The sequence below is a fragment of the Penicillium macrosclerotiorum genome (assembly GCF_028827735.1).
Source record: "Penicillium macrosclerotiorum strain IBT 26536 chromosome Unknown utg000008l_segment0_segment0, whole genome shotgun sequence".
NCBI lineage: Eukaryota > Fungi > Ascomycota > Eurotiomycetes > Eurotiales > Aspergillaceae > Penicillium > Penicillium macrosclerotiorum.
In genome coordinates this window covers 404,127-425,496 of record NW_026643087.1, presented here as the reverse complement: position 1 = coordinate 425,496, position 21,370 = coordinate 404,127, and the positions used below count along the sequence as shown (strand labels likewise).

Below are 21,370 nucleotides of genomic sequence, written 5' to 3'. Positions count from 1 at the left end.
TTCCTGTTTTCGGCCAATCACAACGCCCCGAATCCGGATGGCACCATTTGCGGCCGTGATGTTGCCAGCATCTGCCAATAAACGGCGCCCATTTGCCTTATATAGACAGCTCCTTTAGATATCCATAATCAACTGCCCTAAAATATTCCGTAGTCAATCGCAATTGGATAATGCAAGTCATTTTACCAGCGCCGATCGAGCCTAGTCCTGAAGAGCCAGCGATGTGAATAATGCCGTAAAGCAAAGGCCAAAGACTACATTATTGCTCCCGTGTCATCGCTTATCTTATCTTATACTTCTTGAAAATATTGTGCGATAAAGTGGAACAGAATGTTGGTTCCAAATCAGCGGTTTTTTATAGAGAGAAAGGGAGGAACAAATTAATCTTAGAGTAGAAGGGGAGAGGCCGCGATCAGTCGAAAGCTCTACCCTCATTATTTGTTATTAGACTCGGAATAGTCCATGTCTACCTGGCCTACTCATCCGCGCTTTGGACAACATGCGATCCAAAAAAGAGCACAGTCGTCAAAAATTGGAAGCTCAAGTCAGTGAGCGATTGGTATATAATTTTCAATGGCGATTAAAAGCTTGAGTCACCTAATATGCCTACAACCGGATTGCGCCAAATGTGATTGCGATAAATAGACACCTGAGGCTAGATTTAATTCCTATTCGGGTTAGCTTCCAGTAGCACATCAGCTTCTCCGACCGCGATCGCCGACGGGTTTGAGAAGATTTGTGCTCGCTTGCCCATCATGCGAGGCAATTTTACCAGTGTGCGAGCGCTCTGGAGCTCTTCTCTCCCTCTAAGAGTTAGAATCCATCCATTGACTTCATATGCGCCATGCTCTACCCTCCGCTTCCAACGGTTCAGCTCCCACGATGGACCAGCGCCACACCTCCCAGAGCGGAGCCAGCACGCTCGTCGCCGCCGCTCAAGAAAATCGCCCAAGAATGAAAACGTGACACTGGCTGTCAATTCTCTGGGAGAACCAGGCCGAATTGTTGTGGTACCTACCAAACGAAGTCCTCGATCGAAACGCCAAAGAAAAGAAGCATCGGATGCCGCAGTGGACGATGCACGCCCGGTCACATTTCAGTCAATGCTGAACGATCTTGGAGAGGAAATGTCGCCTTTGACGCCGGATGTGATTCAGAAACGGATTGAGATACTTCGAGACTCGAATCAGTCAAATCACAATATGTCTGCCAGCGATTGGGAGAATTTGCGCACCACTCTATCGTCCTCATTTACCTACAGACAATTATCGGATTATATTGAGGAGTTCGAAGCCAGGGAGCATGGCTCAGATGAGAGCCCAAAGTGGAGACCTGGGACCTCTCCTTTTTTGAATGCCAACCCAACCCTGCGGACTGAAGTCACAGAACGGGTTGCTTCAGCACAGGCCTTGGAAGGAAAGTCTCTCCTATCAGAGAGGATCCTTCGAGACTGTTGGCACCTGTCGATTGCGAATGAAGTTGGCCAGTTGGATCTTCGACTGGCACCTTCCTTCATTACACTACTTCTCAATTCCGAACATTTCTCTTTCGACGAGGTCGCCTCCATCTATGGATGTAGCATCGACGTCACCCGTTCACTTGGCCTAGTGAGACTCACAGGATGCCGTTCTGCATGCGAACCAGTCCATCAAATTATACTTGATGCAGCATCGAGAATTCATAAGCAAGAAGTTGGGATTGACCCCCACTCAAAGTTGAGTCCAGGGCTTGCCCAGGTGTTTTCTCAGGCATTCCTAGAATGGGTTGGTCATACATATGGGGTTGCCGTGACACAAGAAGCATCCGATATCCCAGATAAAATTCTGTACCTTGCAGAGAATAAAACGGGTGCTGCAAATGCCCGTCGAAGTCTACAATTAGCCCTCTACCAGAACAACCCGGCGCCTGTGCCCTTCTCTACATATTTTCCTGCCTCAGAACAGGCAAACCTATACGACTATAACCCAAAAATGAATACCACCTGGTTTAATCGTCAAAAGCCTTGGTTGCGATGGGCCAACCCCTCGCGAATAATGGGAAGCCTGCAGCATGAGACTCCCTTCTTTGATGATCACCAAACACGACTGTCTGACCACCTTCTCAAATTGCTTCGAGATATCCCTAAGGCAAAGTCCAACGCGACCGATGGCTACGGTCTTCAAATACACGAGTCTGTCACTGCAGCCGTCGGCAGATGTCTTTTCTCCCGGAAATCACCATTCGAAGATCCGGCCATCAGTGCTTTGCAACTTGGAAGATTGTCTTTGCCACGGATTTTCACTACTGACATCACAAATACAGCCCCCTTCTTGGAAAATATACGACCGATCAAGTCCGAAGATGGGACACAGACCTACCGCCTGCGCTTGACTCCAGCTGCCGCGCACGTCGATGTTGCACCGGAGCTTGAGATTGAAGCCATCTCAAGACCTGGACAACCTTTCGAGGTACAAAGTGTTAACGTAGTTTTCGACACCAATTCCGTCGATTATCTTTTGCCAGAGAATGGTCTCGATTTGCGCTTTACTCGCACGCAACACTCCATAGTCTCGCGGGAGAACCTTGAATCATCCGATTACCAGGCTTTTGCTGAAAGCATAAAAGACTCCTTGCGAACTTCATTCGGTCCGCAGACGATGCCTTCAGACTCTTCCTCATTACCACCTTTCTGTCAAATTATCCTCCCCAGAGGCCTTCTCCGATTCTCGGCACATTCCACACGCGCTACCTCGTCGACGATGGCAACCGAAGTTCCCGAAGGGCAGCTCTCCGTCGAGTACATTTTGCCACCACTCAAAGACATTCAGGGAGCTGCTATTCAACAGTACAATTTTGACGGCAGACCTTTGACTTTCCGTTACTATGAAAGTGGGCCGTTTCTTGCTTCCCATACCACCGATGTGTCTTTAGATATCGATATCTCGAACGGCACGTCGGAGCTGAAGCAGGACCAGCCGGACAACTCCCTGGAACAAGAATTCCATTCGTTCTACAACACTGCTTGTCGCATGGCCTTCGAACTCCACCGCGCAAGACATGTGCAAGACGAGAACTGAACAAAGCATCTCCACTCCAACCCCTTGTATAAATAACTTATTCCCTGCATAGACGGCGGCGAACTCTTGATATAGACTTACTTGGTGTTACATTGTTCTTCAAACTTGTATTGATCTCGATTTGTCCTCCATTAAATCACAATATAAGAACCACCGCAACGCCCGCTTCCATATCCATATCTCTCCAGATCTATCATTTAAGCCTGGGTCTCCTTTTATAATCTTCACGTGTCGTCTAGGGCCAGTCTATGAGCAAATGCCGTCAAGCCGGGTCTGGATTGTCTTTTCGTCAAATCGCCCGCTTTCGCCCTCGTAGTGACGCAGGACCTCCAGGGTCATCAGGCGTCGGGGAGCTTTACGGCCGGTCATCAACTCAAACTGCGCAATGCCTTGCTCAATTACGTTCTCCAGTCCATCTGATAACACCCACGGCCGCCCCGTATCATTTCGGATGCGACGCATTTGCTGCAGGAGCGGTGTGTCGAGTGGTTTATATGCAAGCTGTAGTTATTGATTAGCATGGGGGTTCAAGGTGGCCGAGCTGACACGTCGCATGAAGAAACTTACCTCAAGGACCACGCCTCCAGTCGTGCTCCCGAGCCACTGCAGAGGCATCTCGAAGTTGGCCGGGGGCTCTTCACTGTCCGGGTCCGCCGGCACACAGGACGCAATTATGCTGGGCGGGTTGGCGTCGTCGGGCCAGTCATCCTCAGTCGACCGTAAGACGCGGACTACCTCAGCTGAGTCGACCTGCGACGCTGCCCAGGAGTTGAAGTGAGCCGCCACCTCGTCAGCCCGCGACTGCGTCCGGTTGTGGATGAATATCTTGCGACAGCCCAGTCGGAGCATCGCATAGATCGCGGACCGCGCCATGCCGCCTGCGCCGATAACCAGGCCCGTGGTCTTCGCGCTGATGGCGTTGCGCGGCGACAGGTGCCGCGTGATGCATGTCATGATGCCCACCCAGTCCGTGTTCTCACCATACCACCCCAAAACAGGGCCGGCTTGGTTCCGGCGGCTGGCCTGCTCCTGGAGGGAGTACATGGTACCATCGGAGGTGCCCCGTAGTGGCATAATCGTGTTGATGGCACCGATGGCTTCGGCATGTCGACTTTTCGCTGCCAGCTTATGATACACCTCCACTCTCCAGGGCTGAACAACGCTAGATCCGCCAAAATTCGGATCCCGGCGCAGCTCATCCAGGATAGCAAGAGAAGGGGAGTCAGGGATGCGGTAGACATGGCCCAAGCCGCAATGCTGAATTGCTGCGTTGTGCATCGCCGGTGACAAACTATAGGCCACGCTGGCTCCGAGTATGCAGAATTTCAAGGGGTCGAGCACATAGCTCTGGAAGAGGGCTCTTACGGCGTCTCGCGACGTGATCTGTGTATCTCGCTCGTTCTCTTTCGGGCGAGTGATGGCAGGGTGAGTAACTCCAGTGAGGATCGAATTGAAAACCTGCGACGTCCGTCCCAGGCGACCGATATTGTACGCAATGAGGGGAGGGTGTGTTCCAGGCAAGGAGCGGATTTTGTTGGCAAACTCAAGGACGCTGGCATTTTCCTCACGCGCTGTCGCAACCCGGAGCAGGCGGACTAGCTGACAACCCAGTTTCTCGGCTTCTTTGTATAGAGACACGCAACCTTCATCTTCCCATTTCACGCGGGAAGACGCCTCGAAGATATGCTGGCCAATGATCTTGGTCTTGCCCCGCGCTCGAATGACTTGCGCAAGCTGGGAGCGATTCTTGCCCAGATCAATAACGAGATACTCAACTGCGAGGCGGAGTCCATGTTCTAGAATGTCGAAATAAGTCGCAGATTGACCACGCTGCTCCGCAATCCCCGCTGATGATGTGTCGACAGAGAGAATCACGGGAGTCCGTGCATTCCGGCGAAGTTCGGCAACTTGCCTGCTAATCACATTGGGCATATCAGGTCCCCAGCGGTCGACGCAGAGCTCAATTGCGTCTCCACCGGACTCTAGTTCCGGGAGGTTTACATTATCAGCGAGCAGGTCGGAAGATCGAACGAAGATGGCGTGGGTGTAGGAGCGGAGCTCGGGGGGTGTTTCCAGCAGGACGAAAGGAGATTCGTAATTAGAATAATTCACATCCACTCCGGTGACAGAGCGCACGAATCGGGTGAGGTCTTCCTTCACTTCCTGCAGCTTGAACGAGTATGCCGCGGAGCGGGGGTCAGGACTGCCGTCGTCGCCGATCACGCGTGTGCGGTCCTCCACGTTGTAGAACTCAAAATTGGAGCAGGTGCGATGCAATGGGTCCCCCTCGCGCAATAAGCGGACGGATTGGTCATCCAGTCCCAGGAGTTGCTGAATGCGATCTATATCACGCACTAAATGGACCACCGGATTCGTTTTCGAAATGCGCCGTAGATGATCCTGCACGGGTCGGGTCAGACTACCCAATCCGCACTCGACCACACAGCCAGTGCGGTGATTGTCCAGCATCTTCTTCAGCACCTCGATGTCTTTGCGCTGGAACTCCTGGCTGCCATGGCTTTTCAAGAACTCGTGTCGCGTGACTCCGGTCACTTCTTTGAAGTAGTGATCTTCGGTGATAAAGCGCCGCTTCAAGGCAGTGGCGGCGATAAAGCCGAGTGAACGTTTGCCGCAGCCGCGAATACCCACTAGAACGAGGGAGGCATTAGAGTCGAAGGTGCGCGGGGCGCGAGAGGGTGTAGTCTCCGGAGGGTGCATTGGTGGAGAAGCGGTCTCCTTGGCCGGGTCGGAGTGCGGAGGGGAGGCCTCCGGGCGCTCGACAGTGTCGCGAACGTGAGGTTTCCACTCAAGCATCGTGAACGTGTGGGATCGAAGAAATAAGGAACTGAGCTAGCGAGTCGGGGCGAGTGCCATGGCCGGGCACTCCATGTGCTGCAGGATGTCGCATCAAGGGGAGGAGGAGGCGAAGGCTGTAGACCAGATCCAGCGCTATGTCAGCCCAATCTCAGCGAAGTCTTGGAGGATCAGGATGACGAAGGAGCACGGAGAGCAGCAGAAGCTGGAGAAAAGAGAAAAGCGGGCTGTTCCCCAGATGCCGGATGGAGGCACCACTTTTGTCCACGCCGAGTCACCGGAATGTGGGGCCCACGGATTATCTTATCGCGCGCCTGATTTGCTGTGCGGCAAAAGCCTTAGCCCTCGCACGCGGAGGCCGTCGATCTGGAGTCAACTGGAGCCGGGTTGATTGGCATAATCGGGAGAGAACTGCCCGAGCTGTGTGGGGATCCTTGACGGTTACGGACTACACTCCCTGGGTTCGTGGGGACGACGAGGCGACGCCTTATCTTGAATGGTAAAGAGATATATTATGTACTTTGGTCTCCATTCACCTTTACCCTCAAACACCAGCAACTGAAATTTTTGAAAGATAGATAATAAGAGAGGTGTACACCTAATATATATATTGCGTTGCACAGCGACCGATAAAGCTCTGGACCATGCCACTAACAATATGATCTCATGTACTTTACTTTTACAAGGGTCATGTGGTTCAAGCAGTATAACCAACCATTCAATGAACATTCGGGGGTAATCAACTAATCAGGGCTCTATTTATCCACGCACCACGTAAATACAAGATCTTCCCTGCTCCTCTAGGTCTCCTTGAACTCATAGCGACCATCCCGGTCTTGCACCTCCACTTCGATCCGGCCCTCCTCAATTTCTTGGCCATTGACCTCGATCGAGGCGCGCATCACATCACCAGCCTTGACCTCACCCACTCCCTTGGGGGTACCGGTCAGCACAATGTCGCCCTTCTCAAGAGTCATGACCCGGGAGATCTGGGCCAGCTGCTGCGGGATGCGGTACAGCATCAGGCTCGTCGAATCAGCCTGGCGCTCGTTCTGGCCAACGCTCAGGCGTAGGAAGGCCTCATGGGGGTTGGGAATTCGGGACTTGGCAATTGCTTGGGAGATGGGCAAGAATGTGTCGAAGCCCTTCGCGATCGACCAGGGGAGACCCTTCTTCTTGGCCTCTTCCTGGACGTTGCGGGCGGTCATGTCAATGGCGAGAATATAGCCTGTAGAAGCGCAGTCGGTGTTAGCGTGGAATGGCGGACGGCCCTCGAATGGGTCCTTGAGGTGGACCCAGGCTCCAACTCACTCTCGATGGCATCCAAAGCCCCCTTTTCATCTTCTGGGTCGAGGTCACGGACGGTCTTGCCCATAACGAGGCCCAGTTCCACCTCGTAGTGCAGGCTGACGCCCTTGGGGCGGAGGACCGGGCCGGCGCCGGGCAGAAGGATCGAGGACGCAGGCTTGAGGAAGAAGAAAGGCTGCTTGGGGGTGGTGTTGTTCAGCTCCGTAATGTGATCGCTATAGTCCAAATCATCATTCGTCAGTCTCAATGGGGTCCACGGGTCATGATGGTTTCGTCGGAGTGTGGATTCTTCCTGGGTGGAGGGCAGGGAACGCACGCATAGTTACGGCCGATACACATGATCTTGCGGCAATTGGCACGAATGGAGGCCATGATGATGAGCTGTGATATGACGCGACCTGAAGAAATGAGGATTGGAGAGGGGGTAGGGCGTCGTTGAGGGAGGGAGAGGAATTAAAGAGTCCGAAGGTCCAACTTCCGCAACTCGGATGAGCTCCGGCGATGCGGAGAAATCGCAAGCGGGCCCGCTTGTGTTTTTACCCCCCCCTTCGGCTCCCAGAAAAGGCGCCGGTTCGTGATTATACGATTCATTATTACTTTGAACGAGACATATCCTGGAAAACAATGTTCTTGTTTGGAGATCTTATGCTTGCGATTCCCATCATCTTGAATCATGATCTCGGTAATCCAAGCGTCTCCCTGAGGACTCGGCGGCACCTCCCGAGACTCTCGGCTTCGACGCCCGAGATCGAGCCTCTGTTGATCAGTTCAATGCTCGAACGACCGGGGAACATGCCGAAGAGATCCAGAGCGAAAGAGAAAGAGAAAAAGAGATCTTAAACAAAGCGAGAGACCCCATCTGGTCTCATTCTTCTATTCATTCCCCTTCCACGCGGCCCTTTTGATCTTGTTATACTGTCATGGGCAGTGGAAGAATTGTAATAGGCCGAACTCGACTCTCGCGGTAGGGCTCTGTATGTACTATTTACTCTTCACGATTTCCGAATCAATATGCCCCCTTGACGCCCGGATCACACCAGACCGTTGGTTGGTTTGAGCGAGACACTGTCCAATTCCCTGTTTATCGTGACCAAAGCAAAAACCCTTCGAAACTCCCTAGGGTTGCTGCTATGGATCCGATGCAAAGCCCGTGCGCGCTCGGTGCCTCTCCATCTCCCCTCCCATTTCCCCCCCCCCCCCCCCCATGCGAGCCTCGGCGCTGCGGAAAACTGGCCGCCGGTCCCCGTTTCCCGTCGTGGAGTCGTGGAGTCGTGGAGACGAGAGAAGACCCCAACTCCGACCGTCTCCAACTTGTGGTTCAACAGATTAGCGGGGGATGGGCCCGCCAAATTGCCCTTCTAAGAAGGTGGTCAGGGTCGCATTGCGCTCAGACAAGTGGGACATGATACAAAACGCATGAAGAACCCCGCGTGTGCGACAGCGCCTGGTTTCTTCTCTCGACTCGGCACTTCTAGCCAGACTCTACACAAGATGCCGCTCAACTCGAAAGCCGTCTACGCGCGATCCGACGCCGCTTATGTGCCGTTTGCCAGCCGGCGGAGTACCGTTCACAGCAAGAATGGTATCGTTTCGTGCACACAACCCTTGGCTGCGGCTGCCGGCCACAAGATCCTAAGCCAGGGAGGAAATGCAGCGGTATGCTGATCGCTCCGCTCAGCCACATGGATTCATGAAACTAATAGGACTTGTCTTGTCTAGGATGCCGCTGTGGCCGTTGGTATGTCTTGAATAGTCTTGGCTAGCATCTTGGGCCTTGAGCAAAACTGACTATATTCGTTTCCTAGCCGCTGGCCTGAACATGACCGAGCCGGGATCGACGGGCATTGGAGGTGACATGTTCTGCCTCTTTTACGATGCCAAAACGAAGAAAGTACATGCGCTGAACGGATCGGGCCGATACCCCGGCGCCGCCACCTTGGAGAAGGTGCGTCAGGACTTAAAACTGGCACCGGGCGAGGAGGGCAGCATCCCCTTGCTCAACGCGCTGGCCGCCACAGTCCCCGGTGCGGCCGCCGGTTGGGTCGACACCGTGGAGAAGTTCGGCAGTGGGAAATTGTCGATGGCGCAGATCTTGCAACCGGTGATCGAAATGGGCGAAGAAGGGTTTCCCGTCTCAGAACTGTCGTCCCATTCGGTCAGTAGATTCTCCCCGCTATACTCCAACGATATGAACTTGACAAGCGAGCTGACAGCTTGATAGTGGCAAGAAAATGAACAGGGGATCCGGAATGCATCTCCCAACTTCCGTGAAATGCTCAAGGATGACCCCACAGCCAAAGATGGTGTGCGTGCGCCACTTCCCGGAGAGATTATGAAGAATCCCACTCTGGCAAAAACCTACCGCACGCTGGCCGCGGAGGGCAAGAAGGGATTCTACCAAGGCCGCATTGCGGAAGAGATTGTGAAGGTAGTCCAGGAGCTTGGCGGCTACCTGTCTCTCGAGGACCTGGCGCACCATGCGGAGGTCGGCACGCAAGAGACTGAGGCGATCTCCCTCAAATTCACTGGTCAAGATATTATCTCTAAACAGACACCTGGAACGGATGGGGATACCAATCAGGGCGTGGAGATCTGGGAACACCCGCCAAATGGACAGGGTATCGTTGCGTTGATGGCTCTCGGCATTATCGAAGAACTCGAGCGGACCGGCAAGATCCCGCGGTTCAGTGAGTCCCAACACAACTCGGCGGAGTATCTGCATGCCGTCATTGAGAGCTTGCGGATTGCATTCGCTGACGCTGCCTGGTGGGTCGCCGATCCGGACGTCGAGCGCGTTCCATCCAAAGGCTTGCTGGACCGCGAGTACTTGGCCGAGCGGGCGAAGCTGTTCTCGCCGGAGCGCGCGGCGGATCTGTTGGATCACGGCAGCCCAGCTCACAATCACTGCGATACCGTCTATTTTGCCGTGACTGATAGCGAGGGAAATGGTATTTCTTTCATCATTAGCAACTACGAGGGCTTCGGCACATTTATCATCCCTGCGGGCTGTGGTTTCACACTGCAAAACCGTGGCGCCAACTTCTCTCTCCAACCTGGCCATCCGAATGTACTGGCTCCGCGCAAGCGCCCGTATCATACCATTATCCCAGCGTTGATCACAAATGTGGCGGATGGATCCCTGCACTCTGTCTACGGAGTGATGGGCGGCTTTATGCAGCCCCAGGGCCATGTGCAAGTGCTATTGAACATGCTTGCCTTCGGCTATCACCCCCAAGCAGCGCTCGATTCACCGCGGATTTGCCTCGCCGCACCAACATCCGAGGAGACAGACCAAACCGTGTGGGTTGAAGAGGGAATCAGCGAGGAAGCCATCGAGGGCCTGCGCCGCCTGGGCCACAAGATCGAGGTCCGGAAGGAATGGCAGCGAGCATCATTTGGCCGGGGACAGATCATCCGTTCGCATTATGATAATGGGCAGCTGGTGTATAGTGCTGGAAGTGATCCCAGAGGTGATGGAATGGCGTTCCCTTTGCTGTGATATCCCAACATCCGTATGTAGATAATATAGACCGAGATATTTATTTGATTCATCCGCCAATTGAGCAATGTATTCGAACATTACACATTGCAACCACAAAATCTTGCGATTTGACCCCTGAGCCTGACCGGGTACTAATCTTCCCATACCCTGTCACCTGGGACTTGGTTCGTGGTATATCGTCAGAGTCTCGAATAAGTTCATCTCTGATCCGTGTTTTTGCTTTCATTCATTGAAACCCATGACTCAACCCCGACACTCGACCTTTTGAGCAGAAACCCCGTGGATTGGTCAAACGACAATAAGTGGCATATGCTGATGTCCAATCCTACACAGGGAGGAGAACAGTCAATTGCCCTTTCCACATCGGCTCTTAAGAATGCCGACGTTGGCAGTAGACCCCTCTAGACCGAACGACGGGATTGACTTCCTCTGAGAAGAATTGCACTCATTCGAGATCCAGTCCGCCGGCAGCATGTATTACATGGAATCAAGAGAGCCCCGGGAAATAGTTGCGACCTGTCCCAGCATCCGCGAACCCCAAAGTGTGGAGAGCGCCCGCCTCCAGGTTGGTGACGAGATGCCGGGTCATTGTCCCCGGATGTCTACTCCACACCAGGCGACATGCGAGGAACATGGTAAAGCGCGTTTTGAACCACGAGGCGTCGTGCCCCGGTCCAATCGGAAGCCCTGCCTATACTATTATACCCACCAGAAATATTTACCTGTTATTCATCATGCCGGAGGTTCCTTGGGGATTTCCCTGGAGCAATGAGCTACTTAATCGGTGCCAAATTCCTCTTAGAATGGGGCATCAAACCGCTGCCTCGCGAGAATGGTGACCACTTGCTTAGCCGGTGCCCCGTTTTCCTATGCTTCGAAGGCCCCTCACTAATCCAACCTTTCACGATCTACAATGTCCCAGTCAACAATGGCCGATGAAGATGTGGAAAAACAAAACCGTGCCGATGGGCCCATTCGCTCGCCAGGAGGTACGCCTCGGCCTAGCCACGAAGAGAAAGAGAGCGTGGATGGAGCAGCCAATGGAGCCTCCAACAGCGTCGCCAATGGCCACATAGAGAAGATTGAGCTGAAGGAGTGGCAGTGTTATGATAAACTAGGCTATTCATTCCCCTGGTGGAAGAAATGGGGTATCATCTCGGTCATCTTCGCGGTCCAGACATCCATGAACTGGAATGCCAGCTTCTACGCCAGCAGCATCTCACTCTATGCCAAACACTTTCATATCGCAGAGCAAGCGGCACGAGTCGGCCAGATGAGTTTCCTGGTGGCTTATGCCTTTGGATGTGAATTCTGGGCACCCTTCAGCGAGGAATTCGGCCGGTGGCCAATCATGCAACTGAGCCTCTTCCTGGTTAATATCTGGCAGTTACCCTGTGCACTAGCTCCTAACTTTGGCACAATTGTCGTCTGTCGGACTCTCGGCGGCCTCTCGTCTGCGGGTGGCTCTGTGACATTGGGGATGATTGCAGATATGTGGGAGGCAGAGACTCAGCAATGGGCTGTCGCTTTTATTGTCCTGTCTTCGGTGGCTGGTTCCGTGCTCGCGCCAATTGTGGGAGGGTTCGTTGCGACGTTCCTAGATTGGCACTGGAACTTCTGGATTCAGTTGATCCTGGGTGGCTTTGTGGAGATACTGCACCTGTTCGTCCCCGAAACGAGGTGCAGTATCCTCATTACCCGGGAAGCTCGTCGGCGACGGAAGAATGGTGACTTAGTCTGGAGTGGCGATGAACTAAAAGGCTCAAAATTGTCGTTTCGATGGATCTTAATGATCTGGGCACGGCCATTCATCATGTTCCTTCGCGAACCTATTGTCCTATGTTTGTCATTGTTGAGCGGCTTCAGTGATTCTCTGATTTTCACCTTCCTCCAGTCCTATACCCCGGTATTTAAGCAATGGGGATTTAGTACTATCGACATTGGGCTGTCTTTCATTCCGTGGGTTGACTCGCTTTGATTTGGTACAGGAATTGAATGATCTGTTCTTACTGATTCTATTGTGCAGTATCCTGGTTGGCTATTTGATTGCCTATGCCTCCTTCTTACCCTGGATCCATCATCATTGTAGGGTACAAGAGCGAGACCCAGATGGGCTACAACCTGAAGCACGACTGCATTGGCTGCTTTATGGTGCGCCCCTTTCATTCCTTGAATTTGTACCGTCTTCTGACGCCAATTTAGTTGCACCTCTTTTGTCCATTGGACTCTTTGGCTTTGCCTGGACAAGTCTGGGCCCACCACATGTTCATTGGATTGCACCAATGATCTTCTCCTGCTTGATTGCCATTGCCAATGTAAGCACCCGGGTACTTGAACTCTTGAATTTGGATTTGGCTGAAGTCTTCTAGTTCTCGATTTACATGGCGACGATTGATTACATGATTGCCGCATACGGACCATATTCAGCCTCCGCAACAGGAGGAAATGGATTCGCGCGCGATTTCCTTGCTGGAATTGCGGCGATGTATTCGGTGCCAAGTGAGTAGGATATTTATTGCGAGTTGAGACTGTGATCTGACTATGCCACAAAAAAGTGTATAAAAACATGGGAACTGTCCATAGGCTCGAATGGCCCTCCACGTTCCTTGGTTTCATGGCCATTTTGTTCACGATTCCGATTTACATCTTCTACTGGTATGGTCCTAAAATTCGTGAGAAGTCTCCCTTCGCCCAGACCCTCGCGGCAGACCGGAAGAAGGCTGGACGCAAGGTTTCCCAGTGCGGTTCGGGCGACCCAGACCCTGTACAACGATACTTGTCGGGCTCGTCTACGTAGTACAGTAGCATTCCGTGGCTCAGGTTGCGGGGATTTGGAATGAGCCAGGACAAGAAAGAAAAAAAAGTCAGTCCGAGCATTTAAGAAGTTTGAAATAGATCATTTGTAATTTTGTTTTCCTCTGCTTTTGTGACTTCGGCTTAGATGAAAGAAATTGTCAAATACTACTACTGATCTGAAGGTTCTCTACGGATACACGCATCCTGTTATACCGATGTAAACCGTAGACTTCTAGCCTTTTAACAGAGGAGGTGGAATGGACTTCATTTTTCTACAAGAGATTAGACATCACTCCACTTGATGCTTACCACCATCATGGCCATGGGCTATCCGATTATCTACGCAATCCAATGCGCTTATTCTTCGGCCAAAAGTTCCGAGAGCAGGCCGGAGCCCTGTCATGTCCGGTACGCCAGGGAAAATTGAGTTAGGAAACCACGGTATGCCGGCATTGTTGTCCAGAAACTCGAATTGGATTTCTCTGGACTGATTGGCCGAGTCTATGTACTTCCGAGGAAAATTTATGAAACCAAAGTAACCTGTCCACGGTTGATTCAAAGATCTGATAATCATCAGATACCGCTAGTTGTTAGATAATAAGAAAGATGAAGAAGGGGGAATCTTGATCTGAGGGCATATTGACGAGCAGGACGAATGCGAAGGATTTACTGAGCTTGCCAGGTAATCGTTTTAGTGAGTGGCCCGCCGCGGTCGTAAGTTACAAGCGCTGTATGATGACCAATGGCCATCACGCCCGGCCAAAAGCTTGAAGCTGGGGAGATGGTTGTAGGTGCACTCCACTGAATCCTGCCATTTTGGGGTGGCCCGGCAAAGACAGCTTTGATTGCCGCATGCTTCACCCACTGCACCTGGGAGGCCTCATCGTCAGTCATGAAGACACACACCATCGAACCATCTGCGAAGGAAGTCACTTGAGGAGATCCTGCATTGTGTCCACGACGGGGTCGGTAAACCTCATGGCGACACTGCCAGGTGGCCCCGTCATCATACGAAATCAACGCCTCGACATTGAATGGCCCGTAGGTTGTTGTTTCGAAGACCATCACGAGTGCCTCACGCCCATTATCAATGGTGGGCGCGATTCCATTCATACCATCACGCCGAGTGTCCCGGTCTCCGTGTAAACAAAGTGGGCGGCTCCAGGTGCTCCCTTGATCATGTGAAATCGCTCGCATAGGACATTGATTGTTGTGGGCAAACTCTTCGGAGTAGGTCAATTGGACCTCGCCCTGCCGGCCGAGTCGCATGAATGGCTCCCAGATCCCGAAGGGAGGGCTTTTTTCAGCGGCCTGGGATGCAAACTTCCATGTGCGGCCTCCGTCCATGGATCGACAGACGGTGATGCGGAAATGAGTGGGCCCGTTTGGACCGAGGTCGTGATTGCGGAAGGCAGCGAGGACGACCCCAGGGGCAACCTCCAGGAGAAACATATTATCCACATCCCCAGCTGCTCGAGTCACTTCGGAGAAGTTCTCGAAAGTCTGCCCGTTGTCCGTGCTGCGGGCAACGCACAAGGCACGCTTCCCGTCGGGAAATCGAGTGAAGGATGAGAGAATGGAACCGTCAGAAAGTCGAGCAAGACGAGGATATGTCCCATTGTTGGGAGGCGATGATAGCGGGCGTTCATCATCGTGGATAAATCCATGACCTGGGAGATGTGGCTGAGGCTGCGGGAGCGGACCCTGGTGATCGTGGTGGTGGCCCACGCCAAAGGCGTTGAGCACTTTTTGGCCGAATTGTCCCATGGTAAATGTGGCCCGAGGCAAGGAAATGAGCGGGAGGCAGGTAGAGGGAAGTAGAAAAAGAGTTGAAATTAGAGAAGGTCAAGTAATCTGCAGGGTCAGGCCGAAGAATTGATGGTTGGTTTCTTACGTCATAACTGAACGCGGATGGCAGGCTGATCTAAGCGCGCGTGTGGGGGAGGGTTTCAGTTTGGACCTTGGAATACACGCACACAAGTCGTGCATCCTGGCCCAGGGCTTAGTTGAAATCACATCGACAATTTTCTCGAGGAAGACTGCAATGGAATGGGATTCTATCTTACCCGCCAAACTTTGCCTTGCTCGGCCCCGGTTTTGAGACGAAGATGTTCGTTCACCTGCTAAAAGCCAAGAGCCAAAAGCCAAGACAGCCTTCAAAGGGTTCTTGGAGAGATCATATTCTTCGTAGATTACACGAGAGAAAAATTACAATAACTATTATTCAGGCTAGAACCAGGGGGGAGATAAGTCGGTTTTCGGACATCCGGAATTAAACATTTCCCCGCCAGAATTGCTCGGAGTTGGGGAATTCGAGGCGTAGCTTATCGCCGCGTTAATCTCCGGCCCAGTGCTGGCGTCACGACTTGATTGCCTATTCACATCTATTTCTTGCTTTTTTTTTTTTAACATAAAAGGACCGTACTGCTCTCCTGACTATATAGTTTCTCTCGAGTTCAAGATAAAACAAAATCATAGCCATGGGTTTCTTATATTCTCAACTGCTGGTCCGTCCTGCCTATCCAACTCGGTCTTTCGACGGCCAAGTCGTACTCATCACCGGTGCCAACGTCGGCCTTGGCCTCGAAGCTGCGCGACATGTTGTACGATTAGGGGCGGCCCGCGTCATACTCGGTGTGCGCAATGTGGCTGCGGGCAAGGATGCGAAAGAGGAGATCGAGAACTCTACCGGACGACCCGGGGTTTGTGAAGTCTGGGAGGTCGATCTTGCCTCTCACAGTTCGACGCTCGCCTTTGGGGATCGTGTTGCCCAACTGCCTCGACTAGATGCTGCCATATTGAACGCGGCTCTGGCCACCTGGAACTTCCAGCTTGCCGAGGGTTACGAACGCTCAATCACGGTCAACGTCATCAACACATTGTTACTTGGCTTGCTCATCCTCCCTCGGCTGAAGGCAACAGGGAGAGAGATTCCTTCTAACCAGCCACGTTTGAGCTTTGTAGTCAGTGAGGTTCATGCATGGGTCGACTTTCAAGAATGGAAATCATCTGACAAACCCATGTCTGTTCTCTCGGACCAAGAAAAGGCTAGAATGGGAGAGCGTTATCAGCTGTCTAAGTTGCTCGAGGTTCTGCTTGTCCAGGAGCTGGCTGGGCGAGTTCGTGGCTCCGACGTGGTTGTCAACATGGTGAACCCAGGCCTCTGCCATTCAGCGTTAGGCCGCGAGGCAGGATGGCAGCTTTATCTGCTGAAACTTGTCCTTGCACGGTCGACCGAGTTGGGCTCTCGTGCCCTTGTTGCTGGTATCTCCACCGGTATCGAAGGGCATGGCACCTATATGACGGACGGACACACGGACAACACCAGTCTTTCAGCATTTGTCCGCAGCGACGAATCCCCTCGAGCTCGCAATATTCTCTGGACGGAACTTTCAACGATCCTGGAGCCAATTAGGCCAGGAATCATGCAAAATATTTGAATTGAACGAGATAGGCGGAATGTGAAAGCACCTCACTAGCCATCTGGCCAATTTTCCTGACTTTTCTTTTCTTTTCTTTTCTTCAATGATAATCTACGATTGTACATAACTTTAATTATCAAGTCTCATGGAACTGAAAATGATATCTCCACTCAGAGTACAAGATAGTTCACCGATAAAGATTTGTGTTGACGAGATAAGATTGAGAAATATGAGATCACGGACACACAGTACAAGTGAAAACGATTCGTTGTTCGAAATAGAAGTTGCAAAGCAGCACCCTTTGCCTATTCAATCTAATATTTGGGCTGGCTCTATCTATTTTGATCGAAGCTATGTTAATTTGTGAAAGAGGATTTGCATAACAGAGCATGGGATGACGCGTATCGCCTGGGCATTTAATAAGTATTTATCATACGTTTGAAGAGAAGAAATGCTAGCCCAGACGGGAGACCTATACCTCTTCACATTGGTCACTTGGTCACCTTACAACTGAAGCTCACCTGGTCTTTGGATCGCTGTTCGTTGGGTAGTGCTAAACAATAAAATGGAATTATGGAATGCAGACCCAGTATCAAGCATACATGGTACATCCCAATCTGGTACGTTGTCTGTTTCAAACCATTGAAAAGTGGTGCATCTTGTCTAGATAGGATAGGGATCGCCATTCGGGGCCATTTCGGGCCGGTCTATCTTCGGACACTAGGGAGTTGGATTGAAGCAGACTGGGGCGTCCGCTTTCATTGCCTTTCCACCATCCTTTTCGGGATTGCCGTGTCGCGAACTCGTGTCTTCTTGTCTCCTTCAGGATTGATTTCCAACCTTCACGGGCGATGCCATTGATCAGGTCAACCACCATAGCTATCCAGCGAGGAACCCTGTTCCGAAGATGCTTAGTTCAACGCTGAACACTAGTCCTACTCTGAAACAAGCGGGCCCGAACGAGGAACGGGCAGGAGACCGGCCGATCAGGAGGCCCCGTCGATATCATTCATGGACAATTCGCAACACCATATGGTCGGTCGATTTGCACAAAAGAGCATGGATCTTCATGACGAGCCTCAAGCCCACTCAAAGTCAAACAAAGTCAAGACGATTAATTCCGTCCTTGATGGACAAGCTATCCCACGCGGGTATATAGTTCGGACTATCATCGCTCGATGGCCATCTTAGCAGCGTGCAGCTTCTTTCTTTCCTTTGCCTTTTGACTCATTCTCCCTTCGGTATATTCATTCCTTGATACGCTGCTGGTTCAGCGGTCTATTTGCGATTCTCGTATTTGCTCTTTCTTCAATTTCGACAGTCTCAGCCCATCGACCATGGCGTTGCAGAGATCGCTTCTCGCAGCCATCACGCTTCTCGGAGCGTCTGCCCAGGCCGCTGGTGTCTCCGGCACGGCATTTGGCTTTGCAACAGGCACCACTGGTGGTGGCAATGCCGCAGCCGCAGCTCCCAGCGATATCACTCAGCTCACCGAGTGGCTGACTGACAGCACCCCCCGTACGATCCTGATCGACAAGGAGTTCAACTACCTCGGCAGCCAGGGAAAGTGCACCGATTGCAAGTGTTGCAAGCCTTCTTCCAACACCTGTGGCAGCGCTGGCCAAAATGCCATTGATCTGGACTCATCAACCTGGTGTGGGAGCTATCCCACGCTCACTTGCACCTACGACAAAGCGGCCATCGAAGGTATTGATGTCGCTTCAAACAAGTCTATTGTAGGTGTGGGCAGCGCAGGTATCATCCGTGGCAAGGGTCTCCGTCTTGCCAATGGGGTGAGCAATGTGATTATTCAGAACATTCATATCACTGAGCTCAACCCGGAATACATCTGGGGTGGTGATGCCATCACTCTAGATGGCACGGACCAGATCTGGATTGACCACGTCAAGATCTCCCTGATCGGTCGTCAGATGTTCGTTTCTGGATACGAGGCCAGTAAGTGATTCCATGACCATAAAAATCGCTCTTCATGATAGACTGGGGCTGACTGTTCTCTCTCCAGGTGAGCGTGTCACGATCTCCAACAGCGAGTTCGACGGTCAGACCAGCTGGTCTGCTTCCTGCGATGGCCACCACTACTGGACGGTGTAAGTTTCAAAAAGGATGTACACCCATTGGTTCTAGATTATAGTAGTAACTTCCTCACCTTGGTCATTACAGACTTGGCTACGGCAAAAACGACAAGGTCACCTTCACGGGCAACTATATTCACCACACCTCCGGCCGTTCGCCCAAGCTCGAGTTCAATAGCTACTGGCACGCCTACAACAACTACTGGTACAACAACACTGGTCATGCCTTTGATGTCGGTGATGGAACCAATGCTTTGATTGAAGGCAACGTCTTCCACCAGGTCAACACCCCTTTCCTCACCGACAGCTCCCCCGGCAACACCTTCGCCGTCAGCTCCAGCGATAAGTCGACCTGTGACTCCACGCTCGGCCGCACCTGCGCTGCCAATACGCTTGTGGCATCGGGCAGCCTCTCCGCCAGTGATGAATCCGTCTTGTCTAGCTGGCCGAGCGGCGAGTCTGGCATTGACGTTCTGGATGCCAACCGCGTCCGGTCTTCGGTCCTCAGCAATGCCGGCGTCGGCAAGGTCAGTAGCTCCAGCTCTAAGAAGGCACGCCAACTCAATGGTGCTCCTTCCGTCCCTGCCTTCTCTGCTGCCGGCCCCGGTGCCACCCCCAACGGCCCGCCGCCCAAGTGGAGCTGGAGGACTGTTGGCATGAAGCCGACCCCTGCGCCGAGCGGGAGCGGTTTCCCGGCGCCACCACGGGAGAGCCACCACGGCCACGGCCACGGTCACGGCCACGGTGGTTTCCCCTTCGGGTTCGGGTTTTAGACCGATCCTGCTGACGGGTACTGGCTACTTGTATTCCGCGACATCTTCCCTTTCCTGGGCGATGCGATCATCATCTTTTAATTATCTTCTTCTTGCTTCAGGTAGACTACTAGGCGGTGAACACATATTTTCTCGCATTGTTCGATTATTTGTGTGAATCTATTAGCTTCCTGGGAGTTTTATTGACTTTGAGCTATGGTGGCTGCAGGCGACCCGAGATCTTCTATCGGAGGACGTCTCAGTTTCCCCGATTCTTCAATCAACCCTTTCCATTTTATGATGAGCTTCCATATTGCCCTGAACGTAGTTTTTCTTCGTATAGTGCTATCACTCCGAAGACGACTATGTTCTTTTTCCAAGCGCTTTTGAGAGGAAATCGTAACTTTATTCTGACTGGGCGTGAAGTGAGATCCCTGATTTGCGGTGGTACTTGGATGTCGGTTGGTGAAAACCTGACCCCTGCCATCGAATTCACGAAGAAGATTTGATGGAAGATTGATTTTTTTCTCGCAAGGCCCAGGGCCAATTTGGGATCTTTAGGTTGTCCGCATGAGAGGAGAAAGAGGGGAACCACAACCTTTGCCCCGAATTTAAGTCGGATGGTTGGGACCTGGTCTGGTGTGCTTTGTGATAATCTCGGGCCGGAGAGAGAAATAATCATGTGTCATAAATCGACATGATGCAGACAGCTCCTTCACTTGTCATAGGCCCATCCAGCAGAGGGCGTGGGGAAGAACGCGCTCTGAATGTCGTGGAAATCTTGCATGTGCGGGTCTGACTCTCCATGCCGAGGCGCCGAATACTCAGGCCCGATGGTAAAGCCGGCACTGGAGTCGACTGGCAGCCAGTTCGATGTCCTGCGAGTGCTCCCGTCGGGCATTTCTAGCGTGGTGGGGCAGTCGTCGATGCTGCTGGGGTGCGGGTAATACGAATGAGCTTGGATATGTGGGGAGACGTGTGGTGAGCCGGATGATTGCATGTCGTCGCTTTCGGGGTCGGTCTCCCATCGGCCGAACGAGCTATGGCTCATTTCGGGTGTGCCACAGGGATCCGAGACGGGCGATCCGGGGAAGAGGGGGAAAGATGAGTGGAGGACTGGGGGGGTCATAAACAGGGCTCTTTCGGTGGCGAGTTGGGACGGCAGAGCGTGTCCTTCCGCCTGGCCGGCGTATCCCCGTCGGTTGACATCGTCATAGTGGGCGTGGTAGGGGTGACTAGGGCGCACATCGTTAGCAGGGATGTCTGTGGCCTCGGTCTTTTTGATCCCGATGACTCCAATGGTCTCCAAGATTCCTCTGGATTTGCTCACCTCGCGGACTGCTCGGCTTGATGCCCCACCGAGGCCTTGGTGAGGCCGGCCGCCACCCACGAATGCGGGTATTGCGGTCCCCGTGGGGACGGGGCTGGCTTGGAGGCCTCGCCACTCCAGCGCAGATGCTCGACAGCCCAGGGGTCCAGCTCGCCTGGGGTTATGAAGGGCATTTCCCCGTCCATCCAATGCGCAGAGAAGGTTTCATGGACGAGATCCTCAGGCAGGACACCCGCCATCTGCAGACTGGCCGGGTCCATCGCAGGCCATCTCTCTGTGACATAAGAAGAATCCATA

General features: G+C 52.6%; 10 protein-coding genes across 10 annotated transcripts; 6 read left to right on the top strand and 4 right to left on the bottom strand.

Annotated features, from left to right (window-relative positions):
• Positions 1–755: 755 nt before the first annotated feature.
• N7462_008345 (putative respiratory complex assembly protein Rmp1) lies at positions 756–3,056 on the top strand (the record flags this gene model as incomplete). Its single annotated transcript, XM_057080060.1, has 1 exon — positions 756–3,056. One exon carries the CDS (start codon positions 756–758, stop codon positions 3,054–3,056), a length of 2,301 nt encoding a protein of 766 aa, XP_056930388.1.
• Positions 3,057–3,302: 246 nt separating this feature from the next.
• On the bottom strand, positions 3,303–5,870 carry N7462_008344 (repressor protein; the record flags this gene model as incomplete). The annotated part of the gene is made up of 2 exons (XM_057080059.1): positions 3,303–3,557; positions 3,624–5,870. The coding sequence occupies 2 exons, from the start codon at positions 5,868–5,870 to the stop codon at positions 3,303–3,305; spliced, it is 2,502 nt and encodes an 833-aa protein (XP_056930387.1).
• An 85-nt stretch (positions 5,871–5,955) lies between these two features.
• On the top strand, positions 5,956–6,261 carry N7462_008343 (uncharacterized protein; the record flags this gene model as incomplete). The annotated part of the gene is made up of 1 exon (XM_057080058.1): positions 5,956–6,261. The coding sequence occupies one exon, from the start codon at positions 5,956–5,958 to the stop codon at positions 6,259–6,261; it is 306 nt and encodes a 101-aa protein (XP_056930386.1).
• A 409-nt stretch (positions 6,262–6,670) lies between these two features.
• N7462_008342 (fumarylacetoacetate hydrolase family protein) lies at positions 6,671–7,550 on the bottom strand (the record flags this gene model as incomplete). Its single annotated transcript, XM_057080057.1, has 3 exons — positions 6,671–7,098; positions 7,182–7,393; positions 7,495–7,550. The coding sequence occupies 3 exons, from the start codon at positions 7,548–7,550 to the stop codon at positions 6,671–6,673; spliced, it is 696 nt and encodes a 231-aa protein (XP_056930385.1).
• Positions 7,551–8,669: 1,119 nt separating this feature from the next.
• N7462_008341 (gamma-glutamyltransferase family protein) lies at positions 8,670–10,677 on the top strand (the record flags this gene model as incomplete). Its single annotated transcript, XM_057080056.1, has 4 exons — positions 8,670–8,834; positions 8,898–8,916; positions 8,984–9,333; positions 9,400–10,677. The coding sequence occupies 4 exons, from the start codon at positions 8,670–8,672 to the stop codon at positions 10,675–10,677; spliced, it is 1,812 nt and encodes a 603-aa protein (XP_056930384.1).
• A 916-nt stretch (positions 10,678–11,593) lies between these two features.
• On the top strand, positions 11,594–13,477 carry N7462_008340 (putative MFS multidrug transporter; the record flags this gene model as incomplete). Its single annotated transcript, XM_057080055.1, has 5 exons — positions 11,594–12,639; positions 12,707–12,831; positions 12,883–12,995; positions 13,050–13,179; positions 13,236–13,477. The coding sequence occupies 5 exons, from the start codon at positions 11,594–11,596 to the stop codon at positions 13,475–13,477; spliced, it is 1,656 nt and encodes a 551-aa protein (XP_056930383.1).
• A 665-nt stretch (positions 13,478–14,142) lies between these two features.
• On the bottom strand, positions 14,143–15,243 carry N7462_008339 (sialidase family protein; the record flags this gene model as incomplete). The annotated part of the gene is made up of 1 exon (XM_057080054.1): positions 14,143–15,243. The coding sequence occupies one exon, from the start codon at positions 15,241–15,243 to the stop codon at positions 14,143–14,145; it is 1,101 nt and encodes a 366-aa protein (XP_056930382.1).
• Positions 15,244–15,956: 713 nt separating this feature from the next.
• Positions 15,957–16,916, top strand: N7462_008338 (Short chain dehydrogenase atnD; the record flags this gene model as incomplete). Its single annotated transcript, XM_057080053.1, has 1 exon — positions 15,957–16,916. The coding sequence occupies one exon, from the start codon at positions 15,957–15,959 to the stop codon at positions 16,914–16,916; it is 960 nt and encodes a 319-aa protein (XP_056930381.1).
• Positions 16,917–18,235: 1,319 nt separating this feature from the next.
• Positions 18,236–19,764, top strand: N7462_008337 (polysaccharide lyase family 1 protein; the record flags this gene model as incomplete). The annotated part of the gene is made up of 3 exons (XM_057080052.1): positions 18,236–18,854; positions 18,922–19,006; positions 19,080–19,764. The coding sequence occupies 3 exons, from the start codon at positions 18,236–18,238 to the stop codon at positions 19,762–19,764; spliced, it is 1,389 nt and encodes a 462-aa protein (XP_056930380.1).
• Positions 19,765–20,458: 694 nt separating this feature from the next.
• N7462_008336 (uncharacterized protein) lies at positions 20,459–21,333 on the bottom strand (the record flags this gene model as incomplete). The annotated part of the gene is made up of 2 exons (XM_057080051.1): positions 20,459–20,978; positions 21,074–21,333. The coding sequence occupies 2 exons, from the start codon at positions 21,331–21,333 to the stop codon at positions 20,459–20,461; spliced, it is 780 nt and encodes a 259-aa protein (XP_056930379.1).
• Positions 21,334–21,370: the final 37 nt, after the last annotated feature.